Source organism: Hypanus sabinus, chromosome 23, assembly GCF_030144855.1.
Source record: "Hypanus sabinus isolate sHypSab1 chromosome 23, sHypSab1.hap1, whole genome shotgun sequence".
NCBI classification, from domain to species: Eukaryota; Metazoa; Chordata; class Chondrichthyes; order Myliobatiformes; family Dasyatidae; genus Hypanus; species Hypanus sabinus.
In genome coordinates, this window is record NC_082728.1 from 6529286 (window position 1) to 6556462 (window position 27177).

The 27177-nt window shown below is 42.0% G+C and overlaps 1 protein-coding gene across 1 annotated transcript; it reads right to left on the reverse strand.

Annotated features, from left to right (window-relative positions):
* Nucleotides 1-16315: 16315 nt before the first annotated feature.
* LOC132379920 (myeloid-associated differentiation marker homolog) lies at nt 16316-26369 on the reverse strand. Its single transcript, XM_059948274.1, has 2 exons — nt 23794-26369; nt 16316-17485 (listed from the first exon to the last, which is right to left on the reverse strand). Exon 1 carries the CDS (start codon nt 24743-24745, stop codon nt 23843-23845), a length of 903 nt encoding a protein of 300 aa, XP_059804257.1. The 5' UTR covers nt 24746-26369; the 3' UTR covers nt 16316-17485; nt 23794-23842.
* Nucleotides 26370-27177: the final 808 nt, after the last annotated feature.

Genomic DNA, 27177 nt, shown 5'->3' on the forward strand with positions numbered 1-27177 from the left:
TGGCCTAAAACATGACCTCTGCTCTCTCCCCACAATTGCTGACCAGCAATTGCTGATTTATTTGAGAAGCAGCTGCAGATTTTGGATTGGAAGTTATTTCAAACCAGTGCGGGCTTTGTTTGAGGATTTAATCAAACAGACTCTCTAACAACTATTCTAACAAGGATCAACTTTATTCACCTTTATTATATGTATTAAGAATTTGTTGGGTGTGTTGGGATGATATGCAACAAAAAAAAATCAACAATTTAAAAGAATAAATAACTATATAAAAGTAAACTTGGAGGTTAAAGCAGGATGTGGAATAAAATGTGCATAAGTATATAAAAACTTGTGTATTTGAAATTGGTTCCAATCCAATCATTATAATTGATTCAAAGTGCTTAGAGTGCAGTCCAGTGATTGAGGTAATAGATGGGGTGGGTTAGCTTACTAGAATGGTTGATCGGATTAACTGTCTGGGGGAAGAAACTTTTAATGTAGAATGAAGTTTTTGTTTTTAAGAGTCTCTTGGACAGGCACATGAATGAAAGAAAAATGGAGAGTTATGGGGTAAAGTGGGTTTAGTACTTTTTTTATAAGGATTATATGGGTCGGCAGAACATGGAGGGCTGAAGGGCCTGTACTGTGCTGTAGTGTTCTATGGTTTAATAACCCTATGGTGCTTTCCAGAGGGAGGTTTTGGAAAAGCAATTTGCTGGGTAGGTAATGTCCACATTGATTTTTGAGCTGGATACTCTCCAGCCCTATAGTAATGGCAGCCAATGATCTTTTCATTGTAGTTTTCATATAGAAAGAGGGGGATGGTAGCTGTTAGTGCAAACGCTTTATAGCGCCAGCAATTGAGGTTTGATTCCCACTGCTGCCTTTAAGGAGTCGGCACATTCTATAAAATAATCACGAGGGCTTACTCTGGGTGCTCCAGTTTCTTACCACGTTCCAAAGACCTACAGATTAGTTGTCGGCAGACTGTGTTGGCACTGGAGTGTAGCGATGCTTGTGCAGCCCCAAGTGCAATCATCTCTGATTTGATTTGACTCAAATGATGCATTTCACTGTACGTTTCAATGTTTTGTAACAAATTTTTGATTGTTAATCTTGATTGGCAGGAAGAAAGCAGAACACTCATTGCTGTCGGCTGCAGTTGGGTTAGCTTCCCTCCTACACAGCTCTCTTTCTCTATCATCCACGTGCTTCTCTTAAGAGTTTCTTACATGCCCCTAACATATCAGCCTCTACCTAGCAGCATGTTCCATGCACCCACCACTCTGAGGTGGAAAAACCTACCTCTGACATTCCAGAACTCCCCCCCCATACTTTCCTCCAATCACCTTAAAATTATGCCCCCTTGTATTCATCATTTCTACCTGGGGGGAACTGTCTGAGTGTCCACTCTATCTCTATCTCTTACCATCTTATACACTCCCATCAAGTTGTGTCTTATCCTCCTTCGCTCCAGAGAAAATCCCTTGTCAACAAACTCTGCTCTGTGTAAACTTACAGCAAGTCTGTTTTGTACACGGTAACAATTACTACACTTTACTAATCATTTATTAGCTGTAAAGACGATCCAGAGGCTGAGGAGCTTCTTGGTTCTGATAGTGTTTAAAGGTGATCTCTTGCTCCCCCTGCTGCTCACATATTTTACATTCCAAACAGATCCTGAAGTGTTTACAGGCTGCAAACTACTTCTTAAAGATTAGCTTTATTTGTCACAGGTACTTCAAAACACACAGTGAAATGCATTGTTTGAGTCAACAACCAACAGTTTGAGCATGTGCTGGGGGCAGCCCGCAAGTGCCCCCACACTTACTAATCTATTAAACCATGAGGGATAGAGCAGAAGCAGGCCATTTGGCCCATCGAGTCTGACCTATTACCCCTCTCAATCCAGTTCTCCTACCTTCTCCCTGTAGCCTTTGACACCCTGACTAATCATGAACCTATCAACCTCCACTTTAAATATATTCAATTGCCTTTTGCAAATATTAATTGTAAGAGTCACCCTAACCTGTATGTCTTTGGGATATTCCTTAGAACAGTAAAATGGACTCTTGACCTAGCAGTCTATCTCGTTATGACATTGCACCTTATTATCCACCTGCATGGTACCTTTTATGTAACTGCAACATTTTATTCTGCATTGTTATTGCTTTACCTTGTTCTGCCTCAATGCACTATGTAATAATTTGATCTGTACGTATGTAAGACAAGCTATTCCTTGTACTTCACGAGACAATAATAAATGAATTCCACGGTGTACTTGGAACAGAAGTAACTGCACTGACTGTAATGAATGCTCAGAATCAAATGGAAAGCCTGCCGCAGAAATGCCCAGCAACCATTCAAAGCCAACACTACTTGAATTCTGATCACGGGTATCAAACCCCAAGCGTGCTCAGGTAGTCACAGCATGTAGGTGTCAGACAAGAAACTCCCCAAACAGGTTCTTTCTTCTCAGCTCAGTCAGATTGGCAGAATTTAAAAGAAACTTTACAGGAACATCTTCAAAGCATCTCTGAAGAAATCTTGGATTGGAACTGGAAGTTGTAAATTCAGACAATGAAAAAACTGATCTGACAACAATGCCTTTCTGGGGGGGGAGTCCTTCCACTTCAAGGAATCTTGCCTTTTGGGCAGCGGAGAAAGAGACAAAAGTAAGTAAAGAGGTAAGGATTGTGCAGAGACTTCTCTCGACTAATAAGTGGATTATAAACACCAGATTCTGCAAATCCAGCAAATCTACAGCAACACGCAGAAAATGCTGGAGGAACTCAGTAGGTCAGGCAGTGTCTATGGAGAGGAATAAAGAGCCGATTTTAAGCTCCCTTCCTTTCCAGTGCTACTGACAGATCTTGACCTGAAAAGTCAGCTCTTTGTTCCTCACCTTTGATGTTGCCTGACTTGCTGAGTTTCTCCAGCATTTTAGAACGTAGAACAGTATAGCATAGGAACAAGCCATTTGACTCACAATGTTATGCTGAACCAGCTAAGCAAATCAAAAACACTTAAACACTAATCCCTCCTACCTACACCATGTCCATATCCATCCATCTCCAAAGGATGCAGAAGTGGGCTGAGAACTGGCAGATGGAGTTCAACCAGAGAAGTGTGAGGTGATACTCTTTGGAAGGACAAACTCCAAGGCAGAGTACAAAGTAAATGGCAGGATACTGGGTAGTGTGGAGGAGCAGAGGGATCTGGGGGTACATGTCCACAGATCCCTGAAAGTTGCCTCACAGGTAGATAGGGTAGTTAAGAAAGCTTATGGGTGTTAGCTTTCATAAATCGAGGGATAGAGTTTAAGAGACGCAATGTAATGATGCAGCTCTATAAAACTCTAGTTAGGCCACCCTAGGAGTACTGTGTCCAGTTCTGGTCGCCTCACTATAGGAAGGATGTGGAAGCATTGGAAAGGGTACAGAGGAGATTTACCAGGATGCTTCCTGGTTTAGAGAGTATGGATTATGATCAGAGATTAAGGGAGCTAGGGCTTTACTGTTTGGAGAGAAGGAGGATGAGTGGAGACATGATAGAGGTGTACAAGATATTAAGAGGAATAGACAGAGTGGACAGCCAGCACCTCTTCCCCAGGGCACCACTGCTCAGTACAAAAGGACATGGCTTTAAGGTAAGGGGAGGGAAGTTCAAGGGGGATATTAGAGGAAGGTTTTTCACTCAGAGAGTGGTTGGTGCGTGGATTGCACTCCCCGAGTCAGTGGTGGAGGCAGATACACTAGTGAAGTTTAAGAGTCTACTAGACAGGTATATGGAGGAATTTAAGGTCGGGGGGGGGTGTTATATGGGAGACAGGGTTTAAAGGTCGACACAACATTGTGGGCCGAAGGGCCTGTAATGTGCTGTACTATTCTATGTTTACATTTATTTGCCTATCCAAACATCTCTTAAAAGGCTCATATGTATTTACCTCTACCACCACACCAGGTAGCACATTCTAGGCATCCACCAGTCTGATCAAAATAATTTGCCCCTCACATCACCCTTGAACCTATCCTCTCTCACCTTCAGTGCACGCCCTCTGGTATTAGACATGTCAACCCTGGGAAACAGATACCCTCAGTCCACTCTATCTATGCCTTTCATAATCTTGTTAAACTCCATCAGATCTCCCCTCACCCTCCGATGCTCCAGAATAAACAATCCACATTTATCCAACCTCTCATGCTAGCACATGCCCTTGTTACGGATTCAGCAACAATAAATATATAAGTGAGGCAGGGTTTTTATAACAAATAAAACATTTATTAACACTGAAAAACAAACCCCCAAAAGTAAACAAACAACTAACGTAACCGGAAATCAGCTGCTGTGTGGCACTTAAACAGTTCTTAAAGGAATAGAGCGAAAACAGCGATGTTGCAAAAACAGTTCTTCAAAGTGGTACTGCAAAAGTTCAAAATGCTTACAGTTCATTAAAGGAGAGACTTATTAGACAATTTAAATTCTCTTTCACGTCATGTTGCTGTAGTTCCCAGTCGAACTATACTTTTCCTGGAGAATTTACGAAGATGAAAATGAAATGGCTTAAAGGCACTTACCTTTCCTTGACAAAACTGTACCCAACCCTTTCTGCTATTATTTGCAGGGGTTAACACGAGCACAGCCAACAAATACCTTCCGAATGAGGATCAAACAAGATCGAACCTGTTTCAGCATCAAAATCGACTTTCCTCAATCTTTTAGCTCCGGAACTCCGATCTTCACTCTCCACTGATTTTTAACTGGCAGTATTATAAAGAACCTGCTGGCAATGACCTTTTAAACTTTAGGCATTAAATAAAACTCCACCTTTCAACCAAACTACGTCATAATATTGGACCACGCAGCGGCATGGAGTCAAAATGGCAAATCCGGCCACGAACTGCCCCTCCTCACAGGGAAGGGTCCTCCTTTTATACCCTGTAAAAAAAACCTGTCACATGACCTCTACTGGTGGGAAAATGACGTCACTCCACCTTCAACACTACTCTCATGTGACAAGTACAAGATACCCATGGGTACGTAACACCCTCTAAACCAAGTAGCATTCTGGTAAATCTCTTTTGTACCTTTTCCAAACCCTCAGCATCCATTCTATAGTGGGATGACCAGAACTGTGCACTCCAGATGTTGCCTAACAGTGGAATTTTATAAAGTTGCATCATAGCCTCCTGACTTTTGAACTTAATGCCTTGACTAATAAGAACAAGCATTCCATTAGCCTTCTTAACTACCTTATCAACCTGTGTGGCCACTTTCGTGGAGCTATGAACTTGGATCCCACAATCTCTCTGCTCAGCAACTGTTAAGGACCTTGCCCTTGCATTTGCCCTACCAAGGTGCAACACCTCACATTTATCTGGGTTAAACTCCATCTGCCATTTCTCAGCCCATATCTGCAACTGATCTATACCTTGCTACATTCTTTGTCTGTCATCTTACACTATCCACAACTCCATCAATCTTTGTATCATTCACAAAATTAACCCATCCATCTACATTTTCATCCAGGTCATTTATACACATTACAAACAGCAGAGGTCCCAACACAGATCCTTGCAGAACTCCACTAATTACAGACCTCCAGTTTGAATAAATCCCTTCAACCACCACCCACTGTCTTCTATTTGCAAGCCAGTTCTGAATCCAGACAGCCAATTTGCCGCAGATCCCAAGCATTCTTATCTTCTGGATTAGCCTCACATGAGGGCTTTGTCAAATGCCTTACTAGAATCCATATAGACAACATCTACTGCCCTGCCCTCATCAATCGCTCTTGTCACCTTGTCAAAAAAAAACTCAATCAGTTTGGTAAGGCATGACCTGCCCCACACAAAGCCATGCTGGCTCTCCCTAATAAGGCCATGGGTTTCCAAATGCTGATATATCCAATGCCTTAGGATGTTCTCCAGCAATCCCCTACAACTAATGTGAGACTCACCAGTCTATGGTTCTCAGGATTTTCCCTTGTTCCCTTCTTAAAAAGAGGAACAACATTAGCCACACGTCAGTCCTCCGGGACAGGACACAAAGATGCTGCTCAAGGGCCCAGCAATCTCGTCTCTTGCCTCCTTCAATAACCCTGGGGTAAATCCCATCAGGTCCTGGGGAGTTATCCACCGTAATACTCATTAGGAGCCCAAAACTTCATCCTCCTTGACCTCTAAATGCCTTGGTGTATTTATACACTCAGCACTGATGTCCTGGTCCTCCGTATCCTTTTCCATGGTAAATACTGAAGCAAAGCACTCAACAAATACCTAACTCACATTCTCTGCATTCAAGCAAACATTCCCCCCTTTATCTTTGAGTGGTCCCACCCTCTCCCTAGTTATGCTCTTACTCTTTATTTATGTATAGAATGCCTCGGGATTCACCTTCACCCTATTTGCCAAGGATGTTCCATGGCCCCGACTGGTTTTCCTAATGCCCTTTAGTTGTTTTATGGCTTCTTTATGTAAAGGGGGTTTCTTCTTTTTTCTTTGTTACTGTTGGGAAAGGGTTTCTTTGTTTTGTTAAAAGCAGGAATGTTTCTTTGTTGTGAGAGAGTGCTGGGAGAATTGTATTCCTTTGTAAACCAAATGGGGATTAATGTTCTTTCTTCTGAGTATGTAAGCTTTTGTTGACGGACTTCTGGGGAGATCGGCGCGAGGGGGTTGAGAGAGAGGACGCAATGCTGTAAACTGGGCGAGGATCGGACCCCAAGTGGGGGTCCGAGGAGGGGGGATGAAGCTAGATGTGCTTGGTTGACCACTCGGAGGGTCCTGAGCTGCAAGTCGAGGAGTTCGGAGGGGATCGAATGGTGGCCAGAAGATTTCAGAAATTGAGCTCCAACGGTTGTGCATGAAGTGGTTTGGACTTTGATAAGTTTGACGCCTTTTCTTTATTTCATATATACTGTATCATTATTAATCACTTAGTTATAGTAACCTTTATAAATTGTACTCATTTAATCGCATATGGTGTACTGTCTGTTTTTGGGCGAGGCAGGGACATCACACAGCATCCACACCAGCTGATTACCCAGTTTGGCGGGGCTGAAGGCTGCTCCCCCTAGACGAAACGAGCTGAGCGAGCCTGAGGCGACCCAGGGGGTTACATTTATACTCCTCATGTGCTTCGTTTGATCCTAACTTCTGAAGCTTTACGTACTTTTCCTTTTTCTCCTTGACTAAATTCATCACCTCTCTGGACATCCAAGGTTAACAGAGAAACATCCCTTTGGCCCACAAAGTTCTGCCGACCACGTAACCTACTTTAAAAGCTGCCTAGAATTTCCCTACCACATAGCCCTCCATTTTTCTAAGCTCCATGTACCTATTTAAGAATCTCTTAAAAGACCCTATTGTACCCACCTCTACCACCTTTGCTGCCTGTGCATTCCATGCACCCACCACTCTCTGTGTGAAAAACTTACCCCTGCCATCCCCATTATTGCTTATCTTTCCATCCATGTCCTTCCTTCTGTTACGAATGTGCCACAACTCTGAGGGGTCGAAGGGTACAAAGTCGCCCCCTCCTTTTTGAGAATCGCAAGATCGCTATTAACTCGGGTCTGGGACCCAGAAAATGAGAGAGAGACACGCAGAATCCTCAAGGTTTGGAATGTGTCCCGGCCTCAGCGAAACAAAAACCCCTGATTACGGCTATTGTCTCTTGGAGACGGAATTGTGTATTGAGTACTGTACTATTCATTGAAGCCCTCAGGGGACTACCAGAGTGGGCTGGTTGAGGGATTGCATCATCCCAACCTGATTGACATCTGAGACCCCGTGAGTAAGGATAAAAGAGGGTCTGGGGAACAACCCCTTTAGACGCACCATAAGAAACGCTAGAAATCACGTGACAGAGTTTAATAGCGACAGCCGGTGGGGGGCTCGTGTGTGTCCTTCCCTTGCCTGGGATTGGCAGCCTCACCATAGAAGAATGGCTTTAGCTAAAGGAGAGGCCACGAGTGAACGGCCACACCAACAGGACTCCCGACGGATTGCAAGTTTATTCTTCCAAAACTCTCTCTCTCTCCAACCATTGAAATACAGCGGTCCCCAAGGCTGCAGCCTGCATGAACTGAGTGACTTTTATATTTCCATCAGACAATACATTATCCCCTAGACAACGACAGAGCTATTTCTTATTGATTATTATTATACCCGCACTTTTAGATTTAGTATTGACGATGTATGTTATCTGTATGTTTGCATTGATATTATTTTTGTGTATTTTTACTAATAAATACTGTTAAACATCATATCATGAGACTTCAACAGACCTCTCTATCTTTGTTGGTAAGTGACCCAGTTACGGGGTACATAACACTTCTAACAGGAACATACCTTTCCTATACTCTGTGCACACCACATGTCTGATGTGGACTTGCCAGAGAAACGATGTTCTCAATTAATGCTTCTTAGTTCCTGCCTAATGCCTACATAATTTGCCCTACTCCAATTTAAAACTCTCCCACAAGGACCATACCTATCCTTATCTATAGCTATCCTGAAAGTTAAATGAGTTGTGGTCACTGTCCCCTATCTGTTCATCCACTGAGAGGTCAGTCATCTGGCTCAGCTCATTAGCCAACACCAGGTCCAGTATGGCCCCTCCTCTCATTGGATTGTCCACATATTGATTTAAGAAACCTTCCTGGATTCACTAAGCTTTGTCATCTAAATCTCTTACACTAAGGTCCCAGTTTATATTAGGGAAGTTGAAATCCCTCATGATGACAACCCTATTACCTTTACACTTTTCTTTAATCTGATTACCTATCTGTTCCTCAATGTCCCAGTGGCTATCAGGGGGTCAGTAGTACAATCCCATTGGTGTGATTGCACCCTTCCTGTTCCTGAGTTCACCCCAAATGGACCTGGTGTCTGGCCCCTCCATTATGTCTCCCCTGAGTGCAGCTGTGATATTGTCCGATTTGTAGTGCAACTCCACCCCTCTTTTACTTCCTCCTCTATCTTTTCAAAAACTTTGTAAATGTTGTACCTTAATCACCCATTCCTGCTCCTCTCTTAACCAAGTTTCAGTAATGGCTATAACATCATACTTCCATGTACTGATCTGTGCTCTAAGTTCATCACAATTACTCATAATACTCCTAGTATTAAAATATACACACTTCAAACTATCTGACCCATCATACCCGCTATTTTTATTTTGCCTTTCAATACTTCCCCTGACATTACCTCCTGGTCCAATCCTTCACTTACTGACCTGGGGCTCCAGTTCCCAGGCCCCTGCAAAACTAGTTTAAACTCTCCCAAGTAACATAAGCAAACCTCCTGGCCAGGATATTGGGTCCACTCCGGTTCAGTGCAACTCACCCCTCTTGTGCTCCAAGAACTTGAAGCCCTGTCCCCTGCACCATCTCCGCAGCCACTCATTCATCCGTGCTGTCACCCCATTCCTAACCCATGGCACAGGGAGTAATTCAAAGAGGTATACTTGTTGCTGAGGGGAATCCCACACTGACTTCTTAATTCCCTTGCATCTCCCGGTGGTCACCCATCTACTGCCCAAAGCCTATACTCTGGATGTGACCACCTCTTTCAAAGTCTCATCTATAATATTTTTGGTCTTCTGAATGATCCTGACTACATCCAACTCCATGACCCAGTCAGTCAGGTGCTGAAGTTGGATGCAGTTCCTGCAGGTGTAGTCACCAGGGAAACCATCAGATATCTCTTGCAGACTGCATCAGGTTTTCCCTGTATTTTGCTGCATTCGTTTTACTATCTCTCTTCACAAGCCTTCCAGGGCCTGCTGCAGTGAAGCATCCCCACAGCATGATGTAGCCAACACCGTGCTTCACGGTAGGGATGGTGTGTTTCTGATGATGTGTGGTGTTTGGCTTACACCATAGCATTTAGTCTGATGGTCAAAAGCTCAATTTTGGTTTAATCGAACCATAGAACCTTCTTCCAGCTGACTTCAGTCTCCCACATGCCTTCTGGCAAACTCTATCCAAGATTTCATGTGAGTTTTTTCAACAGTGGCTTTCTCTCTGCCACTGTCTCATAAAGCTGCGACTGGTATATCACCCAGGAAACAGTTGCTGTATGTGCAGTCCGTTCCATCTCAGCCACTGAAGCTTGTAACTCTAGTCTCTTGGAGGTTTCCCTCACTAGTGCTCTTCTTGCATGGTCACTCCGTTTTTGAGGACAGCCTGCTCTAGGCAGATTTACAGCTGTGCCATATTCTTTCCATTTCTTAATGATTGACTTAATGGTACTCCAAGGGATATTCAGTGACTTGGAAATTTTCTTGTATCTATCTTCTGACTTGTGCTTTTCAATAACCTTTTCACAGAGTTGCTTGGGGTGCTCTTTTGCCTTCATGTCATAGTTTTTGGCAGGATACTGTCTCACCAACACCTTCCAGATACAGATATATTTTTACTACAATCAGTTGAAACACCTTGACTGCACACAGGTGATATTCATTCAACTAATCATGTGTCTTCTAAAACCAAATGGCTGCATCAGTGATTATCCGGTGCGTCATATTAAAGGGGTGAATACTTATGCAATCAATTATTTTGATTCATATCTGTAATTAATTTATATCACTTTGTAGAGATCTGTTTTCACATTGACACAAGAGTTTTCTTTTACTGTTGATCGGTGTCCAAAAAAAGCCAAATTAAATCTACTGTTATTCAATGGTGTAAAACGATAAAACATGAAAATTTCCAAGGGGAGGTGAATACTTTTTAAAAGGTACAATATACATACTTATTATATAGTTTCTTTTTAGTATGTTTTGTGCTGTACTGCTATGACAAAAACAACAAATGTCACGATGTATGCCAGTGATATTAAACCTGATTCTAATTCTTGTGTCAACATTTTTGAGATTCTGCCAAGGAATACGAGTCTGTTGATCCACACCGTCTACCTGCCTTGGCTCCATATTTTCTGCTAGTAAGTAGTGAGTGTGCTATGTTGGCACTGGAAGCATGGTGACATTTGCTGGCTGCCAGTATAATCCTTGCTGCTGATTTGATTTGATGCAAACAACACATTTCACTGTATTTGATGTACATGTGACAAATAAAGCTAATTAATCTTTATCCCAGATCCTCTATCATATTTACCTCCACTACCATCCCAGGCAGCACATTCCAGGCACACACTAATCTCCCCCACACATCTCCCTTGATGAGACGGTAAAGAAGACAAGTTGGCTATGGTGACAGGAGGGTAAAAAGTAACATTAAAGGAATGTCAAATGCAACAGCATTTTTGAAGTTTTTTTTTTATAATGTAGCAGTACTGCTAGTCCCGTCTGCAAAGTGAGATTAAACAATGACGTTTCAACAACTATGGTAAATAGATTCCTTTCATTCAATAGTGAATACATAAACTGGTTCATGTCACTTACCTCAGAGAGGCTGCTGGATCCTGATGCTCTCGGAGATTTAGGGATTGGACTACAGTTCATTTTGACCTCTTTTAGTTCTATGTATCTTTCACGTTCTCACCCATTCTTTCTTTTTGCCAATTGGTGGGCTGGGGATTTGGGCGATCTGTTAATTTTTTTTTGCGAGAGAGGGATTTTGGGTTTTCTGAGTTTTTGCTTATTTTTCTTTTCACGTGGAGAAACTGTTCTCTTTCTTTCAACTACATATATGTTTTTTCTGTACTTTATGGCTATCAGGAGAAGACAAATCTTGAAGTTGTATTCTGCACACATTCTTTGATAAGAAAATTATATAATTATATAAAATTATATAATTTCCACCTCCAATAAACAACATTATAAATCAAAACTGCAGTTTACTTTTAGGCCACAAGGTGGAGAAAACGTACAAAGCAAGATTACTCTTTAATAGAGCATCTCTTCAATGTTGGAAGAACTCAGTTCAGGCAGCATATCTAGAGGGGAATAAACAGCTGACATTTCAGGCCAAAACTCTTCATCAGCATCCTATAATAGTTTGAGTAACTAAGTTCTAGAATATCTTACAGGAAAGGAATACTAATGATTCAATGCACGACAACATTCTTATATGATCAGTGACCAGTGATGTTCCATGGGGCTCTGTTCTTGGACCCCAGCTGCTTGTGATTTTTGTAGATGTCTTAAATCATGAAGTGTAAGGATGAGTTAGTGAGTTTGCAGATGATACGAAGGTTGACGGTATTGTGGAAGGAGTAGAAGATAGGGTCCGAATACTGATACACACACTTATGTCAGGATTACTGTTCATTGACTATAGCTCAGTGTTTAACACCATCATTCATTCCAACAGTCCTGATTGATAAGCTACAGAACCTGGGCCTTTGTACCTCCTTCTGCAAATGGATCAATTGAAACCAGAAGACTATAATATGTACAGATTGGTGATAATATCTCCTCCTCGCTGACAATCAACACTGGTGAACCTCAGGAGTGTGTGCTTAGCCCACCGCTCTACTCTCTCAATACTACCTGCCCCTCTACCTACCTTAGTATCATCCGCAAACTTGACCAGAAAGCCATCGAGTCCATCATCCAAATCATTGGTCTATTATGTAAAAAGAAGCAGTCCCAACTCAGACCCCTGAATTCCTCCGGTATTTTGTGTGTGTTGGTCTGGGTTTGCAGAATCTCATGTCCTAGTCAAAATATGTCAGGTTATCATCATCTCACTTGTATGTGTGAGATGGCTGTGTACTGATTAACTGCTATTTCATATAATTGTGGCTACAGTCCATTGGCTGTAAAGTGCCTCAAGACATCCTGAGTCAGGAAACACACTCTGTAACCACAAGATTTCTTCAGATCTGAGAGAATATTGAAACTTACTTTACCTGCCGTAATAAATACCATATCACTGGTTTTGGAACATATTCTACAACATTGCTCATCCTGTTTCAATTAATTGTAACTGAGACTACTGTAGGCGAGAGTGACTGAAAGGTCATTGCAGAGTTTTCTGATCTGCAACCTCTCTGTAGAGTTAATTCATGGCCTATGCCTAGATGTCCTTGAGAAGGCAGTGGTGGGTTTACATCTTGAACCTCCATGACCCCTGTAATGAACATGTTCCCACAGAACTTGTGGCAGTTTGATATGATCAAAGGACTCGCCAACCCAGTCCCAATAATGGGGCGGCATGGAGTGAAGCGGTTAGCATAATGCTATCACAGCACCTGCAGCCTGGGTTCAATTCCCACTGCTGCCTGCAAGGAGCTTGTACATATTCCCCCATAATTGTATGGGTTTCCTCTGGGTGCTCTGGTCTTCTCTCGCATTCCAAAGATGTACGGGTTAGTAGGTTAATTGGTCACATGGATGTAACTGGGCAGCAAGGGCTCGTTCACCTGGAAGGGTCTGGTACTGTGCTAATTCTCCAAATAAACAAAAATATTCAAGAAGCAATTTTGGTGGTGTTGTCATGGTGGGCACACTTGGCAGATGAGGGAGGTTTTCTTCCCTAGGGATATTAGAGAACCCACTGGATTTTCCCCATAAAATTGCAACTTCACTATTACTTGGTATTCACAATTTTATATTTCTAAAATTAAACTAAATTCTTAAGCGACACAAAAAATGCTGCTGGAGTAACTATGTAAGGCCGCAATAACCAGTTGATGTTTCGGGCCAGGACCCTTCATCAGGACTGAAAACAAAGGGGTTAGAAGCCAGAATAAGGTGGGGGGGGGAAGAGGAGTACAAGCTGGCAGGTGATAGGTGAGACCAGGTAAGGGGGAAGATGGGTGGGTGAGGAGGAAGTTGAAGTAAGAAGCCAGTAAGTGATAGGTGGAGGATGTAAAGGGCTGAAGAAGGAATCTGTTGAAAGGGGAGGAGGGGAACCAGAGAGAGGTGATTGGTAGGTGAAGTGATGAGAGGGGGACGAGAATGGGGAATGGAAACAAAGAGAAGAGAGCAAGGTAGGAATTTCCAGATTGGAGATATCTATGTCTATGCCCACAGGCTGCCCAGATGGAATACGAGGTGTTGTTCATCCAACCTGACTGCTGCCTTTTCATGATGGTAAATGAGGCTATGCAGACACTGTCAGAATAGGAATGGATGGGAATGGGAAATCAAATTGACTGGGAAGTCTCACCTTTTGTGGCAGACAGCAAAGGTACTTGATGAAGCGGTCCCCCAATCTATGTCAAGACTCACTGGTGTAGACAGGAGAATCTCTTCTGTTCATCAAATTCTTAAACCACAGCGGTTCCTTTAAATGACTAATGCACTAAAGTAATGTAACATCACTGTTCCTATTGCACTAATAGAGTCTATGTCTGTGCAGGGCTGAGCATAAGTCTATGCATTGAACTTTAAGAAAATTATTTAGAGATACAGCACAGAGTAGTCTCTTCTGGTCTTCTAGCCCTGCCATTCCAGAAACCCCCATCAACCACAATTTAACTCTAACCTAATCATGGGACAATTTACAATGACCAGTTACCCTACCTGGTATGTCTTTGGACTGTGGGAGGAAACCTGAGTACCCAGGGAAAGTCATACATTCCATGGGGAGAACATATAAAAACTCCTTACAGAGGATGTTGGAATTGAACTCTAATATCCTAATCACTGTGTGAACCGCTACGCTACCATACCGCCTATCTTGGTTACTTTAGCATGAGTACACAGCCAGTGGCAAAGAAACCGAAATGGCCACTAAAGAAGCTGCCAAAAAGGACTCAAAAATTTCTGTGGAGTGAATTTCTACTACTCTGATGTTGTTTGTTAGGAAGTAATATTTTTATTCTTTATTTTATTTAGAGATACAGCACAGTATCTTGGCCCTTCTGGTCAAATGAGCCCACATTGTCCAGTTACACCCACATGACCAATTACCTACAAACTCATACATCTTTGGACTGTAGGAGGAAACCAAAACACCCAGAGGAAATCCACATGGTCAGAGGGAGTTCAGAAATTCAGACAGTGGGGGACGTCACATGATGACGTAGGATCAAGACGCTGGAACCCAGCTCTCCCGTAAAAAATCAATAAATTAATGTTTAAGTGAAGAAAAGTTAGTCAATACTTTCTAAAAGTTACTTATAAACTACTCCGGATTGTTTCAAGCTATGCCTCAAAAACAGAAAATGAAGAAAATCCACTACCGGGAAGACAATGCAACTTGGAGCAGAACCAAGGCCCACTTCTACCAAAGAACCGTGGACTCAGGTACATTATACCACCAGCGATACGGAAGAGGAAACTGCGGCAACATTGGACATTCCTAAAGGAAAAGACCAACGAGAACTACGCAAGCGTGAAGGAAGGAGCATGCGCAAACGGGAGCAACCAAAACTACAAAGCCCAGTTACAACTGTAACTGAAAGTGAAAGTGAATCTGAGGGAGAGTCAGATTCTCTGGAAAGATCAGATGGAGATGGAGATAAAAGTTCTCCTGGAAATATAGAAAAGACTTTGAGGCAAATAATGTGTAAATTAGGCACATTAAAAGTAATCAAAAAGAAATCAAAGAAAAAATGATAAATAGGGAGATTATGTTTGATAAAATGACAAAGAGACAGGAAAAAATGGAAAAGAGAATTATTGACTTGGAAACTACAACGGAAGACATGGTTGAAAGAATGAACAAAATGGAAGATGAGAATACTGCTTGGACATCAGAAAGAAAACAATTTATGGAAAAAATTGATAAGCTTGAAAATTTTAGTAGACGAAACAATATTAAAATTGTAGGACTTAAAGAAGATGAAGAAGGTGATGATCCAATAAGTTTTTTTCAAAAATGGATCCCTGAAAAATTGGAAATGGAAGGAGAAACTCCAATTGAGATAGAAACTCACAGAACCTTAAGGTCAAGACCTCAACCTGATCAAAATCCATGATCAATTCTGATAAAATGCTTAAGATACCACGACAAAGAAAAGATCCTGAAGGCGGCTGCCCAAAGTGCCAAAAATAGAAACGGGCCATTGATGATAGCAGGGAAACCAGTTCTTTTTTATCCTGATATAAGTTATAACCTTTTGAAGAGAAAGAAGAAATTTAACCCAGCGAAAAAAGTCTTATGGGAAAAAGGCTATAAATTTATAATGTGTCACCCAGCAACATTGATAATTTTTTTGAAGGAGGGAAAAAGAAGATTTTTTTCTGATTATCGAGAAGCCGAGGTGTTCACACAAGAACTTCCATCTAGTGGCTAATTATACAGAGAGACTTCCAAACGTAATGGATTAAAGATGAAGATAGAGACAGTGAACAGAAATTCAGACAGTGGTGGAATTGAACCTGGGTCATGGCACTGTAATGTTGTTACACTAACCAATACATGACTGTGCCGCCCATTTTAAAGCAGGAAATAATGATTTGCTCAAACAAAAGGTTAAGGTAGTAAATGAATTATCATAAACTTTATAAAATAATTTAAAATACAAGAATGACTATAGACATACAGTTTATAAAATGTTGATTTGAAGGTGCAGTGATAGGTAGAGAATTAAAACCTCTCTCATACCTATAGTAACTTTTTAATAGTTCATAAAACCTTGAGATTTTTCCAATCCATTATTTCTCAAAATACATAGAAGGCACAAGGTATTTCTGCATTTAAGTGCACACAATAGAATTTGCTCTCAACTTTGCAAAATTATTACTGACAAATCAGCCACTTTCACTGACATGACAGCCACAAAGTTTGGGGAATTATCTTCATGAGTCAGTGGTAGCTGCTGGGTGAAATTTTAGTTTCCAAAGGTGGAAATCTTGGTTTAAATGAGGCCAGTTTCATGGGTGATAAAGTGGCACTGACAGTGCTACTAAAACTTTGCTCTTCGGGGAAATTACACAAATGTGAAGTCTGGTTACAGAAATCCCCATTCTTGTTGTGAACAACTGCTGGTTGTAGATAGTGTAAAGAGGAGCTAGTTGACTGACTTTGGATTCAACTCAACAAATTCTGTGTAAAACAAATTTACATTCAAAATATTCCTCTGCATTAACATGAACGGTTTAGAGTCCATGAAACCATAAGACATAGGTGCAGACGTAGGCCATTTGGCCCAGTCCACCACATGATTGTGGTTGATTTATTTTCCCTATCAACAAGTTATGGTTAAAGTATAATACCAAGAAGAAAGAAAAGGTGAGATACAGGTTGATGATAATGTGCATTTTGCTGACCCAGTCCACTGATCAATTTTGGTTAAGTTACCATAAAAATCATCATCCATTTTTATATTATTCTGACAGGAGGGTAACGTTCAACAGGTTTAAAACCAGAGAGTTCATAGTTTTCAGTGAGGCTTTTTAAATAAACGTGCTGCTGAAAAGGTGCAGTCCAGCCTCTGTAGATTTAGACCGGCAATTCATTCACTTGCCAACCAACTACAAACTCCTTGCATGATAAGCTTTTCATGGTGGTCTTTTTCTGAAGAGGAAGATGAAATTCTTGCATCAAAGACCCCATGTTTAAAGGACCAGAGAAGAAGTCGCCTATATTCCAGAACCATCCGTTGAACCAAGCACAAAGAGGTAACATCTTTGGAGGGAGCACCTGAAATACATGAAGCGACATCTCAGTCAGGACTTTTCCCTTTTCACACCATCGCCCTAGGACACTGGGGGAATGATGCCCTCTGTCGCTTCCTAACATTCAAGCCCAATATTCAGGAAGGCAGGGTTCAAAGCTTGGGGATAGATTTGGAGGAAGGAGGAAGGGGGAAGGGAAGGGAATAAGTATGAGTAAGAGGAGGAAATTGGAGTGGTGTATAAGTAAAAGAATGGAAGGAAAGTTGGGATTTGTGAGGAGTATAGATAGGGTAAACGCAAACAGACTTTTTCCACTGAAGGTGGGCGAGACTAGTAGAGGCCATGGATTAAGGGTGAAAGGTGACGTTTTTAAGAGGAATACAAGTAGGAACTTCAACTTCATTTGCCCATCACTGAAATGGTCCCATAACCTATGAACTCACTTTCAACGACTATTCATCTCATGTCCTTGATATTTATTGCTTAGTTAGTTATTATTATTATTATTATTATTTCTTTTTGTACCTGCAGAGTTTGTGATCTTTCACACACTCCCTCCAAGTTGGATCATCTTTCATTGTGGTTATTATTCTATTATGAATTTATTGAGTATGCACGCAAGGAAATGGATCTTGGTGTATATGGTGACATCTATATAATTGGATAAATTTAATTTGAACTTCACTCAGAGGGTGGTGAGAGAGTGGAACTAGCCATCAGCGGAAGTCGTGGTTCATTTGCAACATTTAAGAGAAATTTGGATAGATACATGGTTGGGAGGGTTATGGAGGGCTGTGATCCAGGTGCAGGTCCAAGAGACTAGGCACATTAGTTCAGCACAGGTTAGATGGGCCAAAGGGCCTATTTCTGTGTTGTAGTGGTCTATGACTTGGAAAGAAAAGAAGGTGAAAAATGGATAGGGAAGAAATAGGGAAAGGAAAAAAATATATACAAAGAGTTTGAATCTGCAACTTACTGCTCAGTGTAGATCAGGAAAAGTGCCAATATGACATGGATTCTAGCTGGTGAGTGAGTTCGATTGTTGTGTTGGAGAGAGGGGCATGATCACCTGGGTGGGGAAGGGGAGTAAAGTGATATGATTGAAGGATTAGAAATCAAAAGAAGCAGATTTATGATGACTGGAAAAAGCAGAAGTGTCAGAATGGAACTTTTCCTTGATGCAGTGAGTTATGATTACAGAATTCATTGCCTCAAAGAGAATAGATTTAATTGTATATACTCACTGGTAGAAGTGAAAGGAAGTTGACTAGGTGAAGAGAAAGTGCAGGCAACAGAGAATAAATGAGAAAAACAGGAGATTCTGTAGATGCTGGAAATCTTAAGCAAAAACGCTGAGGAACACAGCAGGTCAGGCAGCATCTATGGAGATAAATAAACAGTTGACATTTCGGGCTGAGACCTTTCATCAAGTCCTGATGAAGGGTCTCGGCCCAAAATGTCAACTGTGTACACCCCTCCATAGATACTGAGAGATTAAATAGAGAGCTTCATTGAAGAAATGGCATCTACGTGATGGAACAAATGAGATCCTATCCCATCATGCTGAATTATCCCATGATGTAAAATTCTTGCCCCGTATGCCCATGCACAAGATCACAAGAGACTGCAAAGGGCTGTAGACCCACCAGCTCCATCATGAGCACAACCCACCCCACCATCAAGGACATCTTCAAGAGGTGGTGCCTCAAGAGGGCAGTGTCCATCATTAAGACCCTCACCATCCGGGACATGCCCTCCTCTCATTATGCCATCTGGGACAAACAATGAATTTTACTTCATATAAGACAGTGATATTACATCTACTTCTAAATCTGAGTTGGTACATTTACAGTAAGGGTAGATACACTTCTGAAAGTTCAGGGAATTTAGGGCGATGCAAACTGGCAGAAAACAAGATCGGGCCTGAAGCATCGAATGGTAAGACAATGAGAGGACAATGGCCTATTCCTGTCCCTAAGTTTTTGCAAATGTTTCCAGTACTTTCTCTTTTGATTCCAAGTAATGTCTGTGATTGGGATATTTTTTGGACAAAGAACAGGAGGAAGGATCTGAAAGGAAGAGTTCCTCTCTCCACCAGCCAATCGAGCTCTGCCATGAGGAATTCAGCCAGATGAACAACAATCTTAGACTTTAGAATACTACAGCACAGTACAGACCCTTCAGCCCTCGATGTTGTGCTGACCCATATATTCCTTAAAAAAGAGTACTAAACCCATACTACCCCGTAACCCTCTTAATCTTCTTAGGGAACCATAACAAAGAATCCACCAACTCCTTTTCCCACTGGGCTTCCAGGACATTCCACATTGATGATTGCTTAATGAACATGATTAACGGTATTTTTCCACAGAAACTTTTCCACGAAGAACAGGTAGTGCAGCAAGATACAAATGAATGGTCCACAGGACTAGGGAACCCTGGATGACAAGGGATGTTGAGGCCCTGACCAGGAAAATGGAAGGAGCATGGGTTAGGTACATGCAGCTGGAACCAAGCAAATCTCTGGAGCAGTTTAGGAGATGCTGGAGTTTACTCAAGGAAGAAATCAGGACAGCAAAAAGGGGGCATGAAATAAATTTGAAAGAAAAGATTAAGGAAAATCCAAAGAGATTTTATTAAGTATTTTAAGAGAAAAGATAACTAAAGCAAGAATAGGGTCCCTCAAAGACCAAAGGGGTGACCTTTGTGTGGAGCCATAGCAGGTAGCTCAGGTCCTTAATGAATATTTCTCCTCTCTTTTCATGATGGAGAAAGACATGAAGGGTTTGGAATCAAGGGAAGTCTTGGGGTGGTCAACATTACAATAAGACTAGTGCTGATTATCTTAAAAGGTATAATGGCAAACACACCTCCAGGGACTGACCAGGTAAATCCAAAAACACTGTGGGAGGCTAGACAAGAAATTGCAGAAACCCTGGCTGATATATTTGCATCACCATCAGCCATCAGTGAGGTGCTGGTAAACTGGAAGATGGTTGAATGTTGTGCTTTGATTTAAGGGCAGCAAAGAAAAACCCAAGAACTATAGACCAGCAAGTCTAACATCTGTGGTAGGTATGCTTTCTGGGAGGGGATCTGAAGATTAAGATATTCCTCTGTAAGGGCAGTATGGTAGTGTAATGGTTAGCACAATACTTTACAGTATCAGCGACCTGGGTTCAATACCTGCCACTGCTTGTAAGGAGCTTGTACACTGTCCCTGTGACCACGTGGGTTTCCTCCGGGTGCTCGGGTTTCCTCCCAATGTCCAAAGGCCTACCAGTTGATAGGTTAAATGATCATTGTAAATTGTCCTGTGATTAGGATAGGATTAAATTGAGGGTTTGCTGGGTGGCACAGCTCAAAGGTCCAGAAGGGCCCATTCTACTCTGTACCCCAATAAATCAATACATCTGGAAAGACAGGGACTGATTAGGAGGAGTCAGCGTGGCAGTGTGTGTGAGTGAAAACTTGATCTTTTTTTGATGATGTGACAAAGAAGATTGATGATGGCAAGGCAGTAGACATGGTTTATAAGGATTTCAGTAAGGCTTTTGGTAAGGTTCCACATGGTAGGCTGCTTGAGAAGGTTAGATTACATGGAATCCAGAAAGAGCTGGATAACTGGATGCACCACTGGCTTGATAGTAGAAAGTAGAGATTGATGAGGAAGGTTGTTTCTCAGACAGGAGGCCTGTCACTGGTGCTGTTCCTCAGGCGTCAATGCTGGGCCCCACTGCTGTTTTCCTCTATCAATTGTTTGGATGAGAATGTACAAGGCATAGTTGCTAAGTTTGCAGATGACACTTAAATAGGTGTTATGGTGGACAATGAAGGAGGGCATCAAAAATTACAAAGTGATTTTGACCAGCTGAGTAAGTCGGCTGAGCAATGGCAAATGGAGTTTAATTTAAGTATGAGATGTTGCATTTTGGAAAGTCAAATGCAGGTAGGACTTTTTGCAAACAGCAGGGCCACAGGGAGTATTGTAGCACAGAAGGACCTTGCATCACAAGTACATGGTTCACTGAAAGTGGAGTCAAAAAGAAACAGGGTGGTGAAGGAAGCTTTTAGCAAGCTGGCCTTCCCAAATCACAGCATTGAGTATTAAGGCTGAGAGGTCTTGGTGCAGTTGTATCGGGCACTGGTAAGGTTGCTTGGAATACTGTGTTCAGTTTCAGTCTCCCTGATAGAGACTATTAAACTGGAAACAGTGCATAAAAGATTTACAAAGGCAGGCTTGGGGGACTGAGTTACACAGAGAAGATGGACGGGCTAGGACTTTATTCCTTATGGTATTGGAGACTAAGAATGTAGGAGACTGATCTTATAAAGGTGTATAAAATCATAAGGGCCTAGATAATAGGGTGAATGCACTCAATCTTCTTCCCCCAAAATCGAGGAATTCAAGAATCAATTTGAATCATAATCAGATTTACTATCAGTCTTATATGGCCTTGAGACTACTGAACTCCCCGCCACCACCCATATCTTACCACATATGAAGCGACCAATAGTGTTACAGTGTTTACTTTTTTAAACTTGTATCATATAAGCATCTTATTATTTGTGGTAATATTACTTTATGCGTTGTATGTACCATGTTGTGCACCTTGGTCTGGAGGAACATTGTTTCATTTGGTGGTATACATGTGTACAGTTAAATGACAATAAACTGAACTTGAACTTTGTTTTTGTGGGGGCAGTAAAGTGCAAACCAAAAAACTACAAAATACAAAATAAATAAATAGTCTTTAAAAAAAAGGAATGATGATGTAATATTCATGGACTGTTCAGAAATCAGAATCAGGTTTATTATCACCGGCATATGACATGAAATTTGTTAACATAGCAGCAGCAGTTCAATGCAATATGTAATATAGAAGAAAAATTTTAAATAATAATAAATGAAATAAAAAATAGGTAGATCAATTACAGTATGCATATATTGAAAAGATTTAAAAACATGCAAAAAAACCAGAAATACCATATATTTAAAAAAAAGTGAGCTAATGTTCACGGGTTCAATGTCCATTTTAGGAATCGGATGGTAGAAGGGAAGGAGCTGTTCCTGAATCACTGAGTGTGTGCCTTCAGGCTTCTGTACCTCCCACCTGATGATAACAGTAAGAAAAGGGCATGCCCTGGGTGCTGGAGGTCCTTAGTAATGGATGCTACCTTACTGAGACACCACTCCTTGAAGACGTCCTGGGCACTTTGTATGCTAGTATCCAAGATGGAGCTGACTAGATTTACAACCCACTGCAACATCTTTTGGTCTTGTGCAGTAGCCCCCCCACCCCACCATACCAGGCAGTGACACAGCCTGTCAAAATGCTCTCCAATACATCTATAAAAGTTTTCAGTGTATTTATTGACATGCCAAATTTCTTCAAACTCCTAATGAAGTATAGCTGCTGTCTTGCCTTCTTTATAATCTACCAACAAAGGGAAAGAAACTGTTTTTGAATTGTTGAGTTTGACTCTTCAGGCTCCTATACCTCCCTGTTGGTAGTAACAAGAATAGGGCATGTCCTAGATGTTGAGGGTCCTCAATGAACTAAACACCACAGGTTTGAGGTGAGAAGGGCAAAAACTTGAGCGGGAGCTTTTCTTACACAAAGGGTGGCATGTATGCGGAATGAGCTGCCCAAAGAAGTGGTGAGGCAGCTTCAGGGACAATTTTTAAAAGACAATTGGACAGGTACATGGATTGAAAGCTTTAGAAGGTTCTGGGCCAGACTCTGGCAAATAGGTGTCACTTGGTTGGGGCATCTTGGTCCGTTTGGGCCAGCTGGGCAAAAGAACCCGTTTCCTTGCAGCATAACTCTAGGACTCTATAACCTTCCTCATTATTCAGAACTCTGCCAATTTTGTGTCATTGCATACTTACTAATCAGCCCACAGATGTTTTCAGAACCAGGTTTATGGACACTGACTAAGCTGTGAAATGTGTTAAGTTGTGTGCATTAAGTTATGGCAGCTACTAAAAGTTACAAAATAAATAAATAAATACATAAATAAATAGTGCAAAAGATAAATAACAAAGCAGATTCCACGGACTGTTCAGAAATATTATAGTGGAGAGGAAGAAGTTGTTCTTAAAATGTTGTCCATCCAATATAATAGAAACATGGAGGGCTACGTGGGAGGGAAGGGTTAGACCGATCTTGGAGTTTGTTAAAGGGTCAGCATGACATCGTGGGCCGAAGAGTCTGTATTGTGTTGTAATGTTCCATGTTGTATTCCCTGTTCTCTGAAATCCCATAAGTATTTTGCTCTAGATTCCCAGAAATATTTTGCTCCATCCATCATGAAAGGATGCGACCTTACCGTGAGAGCCCCGCACGGGCTGCGCTGGAGGGCCGGAGTCTGCAAACTCTCAGTTTCTCGAACAGTTCAGTTTAACGGCGTGGACCAGATCACTCACATAAGCCAGAAAGTTGAGGCTGATCAGCACGGCGGACGACAGGCACAGTTTCCAGCGGCAGGCCGTCTGGTCGTCTTGCTTGCTGAAGCCGAGGGTCCAGACCACCAGTAAGGCCCCACTCAGCAACACGCCCAGGATACCGAAGGCCGCCAGCAGCCGCTCCAGCGGGACCGGGCAACATGCCCGGCACTCCACCACCATCACCATGACAACCAGGGATATGAACGCGCAAGCGCAGAGCGCGCCCACCGCCCACCAGAAGCCCGGGAATGCTGGGATCTGCCCGGTTGCCAGGGGAACGGAGAGGATGCAGGCGATGGATACCTGCAGCACCTTGAGCAGGCCGGGCCCCGTCGCCATGTAGGTGTTGCGGCGGGAGCTGCGGGACATGAACACCTCGGCCGCGTAGGCAAATGAGGCTAGGCAGGAGCAGGCGATGGCGGCGATGTCGTAGGCGCACAGGGGTTGGGTCCAGGTCCAGGTCCAGGTGCAGGTGCCGGCCTGAGAGCAGAGCGGGCTCTCGCTGGCGTTCGCCACCATCAGCGGGTAGCTGACCGAGGTGGCCAGGTTCATGAGACCGGCGAAAGCGGAGACGGCCACTGATAGGTTCTTCCAGGTGAGGGGGAAGAGGCTGTGCACCTGTGTGAACTCGACCGCGAAGACGAGGAGGGTGCAGATGAAGGAGAAGCACCAGGTGAACAAGGCGAAGGTGCTGAATCCCCGGTCACGAGCCGAGCCGCCGTTCGCCGCTATCCTCGACAGACCCAGGGCCGCGCAGGTGAAGAGGATCTGCAGCATCTGGGCCACGGCCTTAGGGGAGATCAGGTCTCTTGGGTCGCTGAATCTCACCGGCATCTCTACAAGCTCGCAAAGCACCGCTGTCCAGCAGCCTCGGGGGCAGTCAGAAAGCAGCAGGCAAGTCAGCCCTCCACGCAAAGTAACCTAGTTACCGAAGGTTACATCCTCTCCGTTGTAGACTCTGGGGGAGGCGGGGTGCATACGTTTCCTGCCTCCTTGCAAAGCCGAAGAACAATGCGATTATCTGATTTAAAATTACTATTTTCCGGACCGCAGCACCAACGCCACAAGCAGCAGAAAGGCGTTAACAACCCATCGATCAGTTTCCACCCGTAGGTATTGTAGTACAGACTTGCTCCACACAACATGTGGATATCACGACTGAACGCGTTCTAGTAACTTTCTTAGGAGAGGAACACAACCAATTAACGTACCCCATGCCAAATAAAGAGAAACATACAGTCTAGAAATTTACACTTTCACTGTTATGAGCCTTTGACAGAGCCATTAGCATTGTCAAGGATCCATTCCATCCGTCCCACAATCTCTTTGATCTCCTACCATCCGAACGCAGTATAAGAACAAGGAAGTTGCAGTAGGTTACTGATTCTTCCCCTGGGCTGCGAGACTTCTGAACACCCTGTACACATTATTTATAACAGCACTAGTAGCAGTATACTATTAGATAATTTATCTTTTCAATCTTTTTATTAATATCAAATTGATATAACAAAACATTGCTACACAATTATTGGGATTACGGTGTTAATGGTTAACAGATGTAAATATATAATCAATTAATACAAAGGTAATAAACCTCCCAAAATTGTTCAAGCACAAATATAGTATACATAGAAGAAAGGATTAACATATCCAAAAAAGAATATATATATATATACACCCCAAAAAAACTAATCCAAACTATACAACCAAAAACTTTTTTTAAAAAAAAGAAAAGAACGTGGGCTGTTTGTAACATCAAAAACGATGTGTCATTAACTCCGAACCTCTCGGCATATATAAAAATGAGAAAATAGGTTTGGAAAAAAGGTCAAATCACATCATATAAAAATGTTGAATAAAAGGCCTTCCAAGTCTTTTCAAATTTACTGGATGGATCTTATAAAATACTTCTGATTTTTTCTAAGTTTAAACATAACATAGTTTGAGAGATTCAGTGAAATGTGGTGGGAGGATTAATCTCTTTCCAATTCAGCAAAATAGATCTTTTAGCCATTAATGTAAGAAGTGCAATTATCGGACACGCTGAAGAGGTTAAGTGATGAGGTTCTATCATTGGTAAACCAAAAATTGAAGTAATAGGATGAGGTTGTAAATCAATATTCAATACAGTTGAAATAATATCAAGGATATCTTCCCAATATTTTTTCAAAAAAGAACATGACCAAAACGTATGTGTTAAAGAGGCTGTCTCAGAATGACATCTATCACACACTGGACTTATATGAGAATAATTACCAGCTAATTTATCCTTAGTTAGATATTTAACTACATGTTTTACATGCACTTTGTGTCAACTTGTGCATCCACAGAATTTTATTTTTCATTTTGTGTGTTGTATGTGATATATATGTACTGTGTTTGCAACTTGGCCCCAGAGGATCGTTGTTTCATTTAGCTGTATATGTGTGTACGTTGAACAGCAATAAATTTAAACTTGAACTTGAAACCTGTCCGGGGATAAATTGCTTGGGCCAATTGTTACCAATGAAGATGGTCATTTGGCTGTATTGACATTGTTAATCTCAACAAGATCATTGGATATTATTACATCAGCATGATTCAATCTGTGCTTAAATCAAGAAAGATTTAAAATCAAGAAATCATTTCTGCTGGCAATTAAAACCATCCATTGCTCTTAAGCAAGAAATTCTTACAGTCTGAAAACTATGCAGCACCTTAAATTTATTTTTGTAATATGAATAGTATGAATATTGACTAGGCGCTGTTGGCATTCAGCCGACCAACAGTTTATTAAGAATGAGGTACTGACTTCCATTCTGTGTTTGTCGTTCATTTGTTATGTGCTGTGTCGTATGACTTAGGCAATCATGGTCTTTCCACAACAATGATTGTTCTTGGCAAATTTTTCTACAGAAGTGGTTTGCCATTGCCGCCTTCTGCACAATGTCTTTACAAGACGGGTGACCCCAGCTAGTACCAGTACTCTTCATAGATTGTCTGCCTGGTATCAGTGGTCGCATAACCAGGACTTGTGATATGCACCAGTTGCTCATAGGACCATCTACTACCTGCTCCCATGGCTTCAGATGACCCTGATCGGAGGGCTAAGCATGTTTTACACCTTGCCCAAGGGTGGTGGTGCAGACTCGAGGGGCCGAATGGTCTACTTCTGCACCTATTGTCTATTGTAACCTGCAAGCTAGCGGAGGGAAGGAGTACCTTACACCACCTTTTGTAGAGAGGGAAGGAGTGCCTTACACCTCCTTTTGTAGAGACATTATCTC

Excerpts from the sequence above, each read along its gene's own strand:
- LOC132379920 (XM_059948274.1), bottom strand. The coding sequence starts at position 24,745 with ATGCCGGTGAGATTCAGCGACCCAAGAGACCTGATCTCCCCTAAGGCC.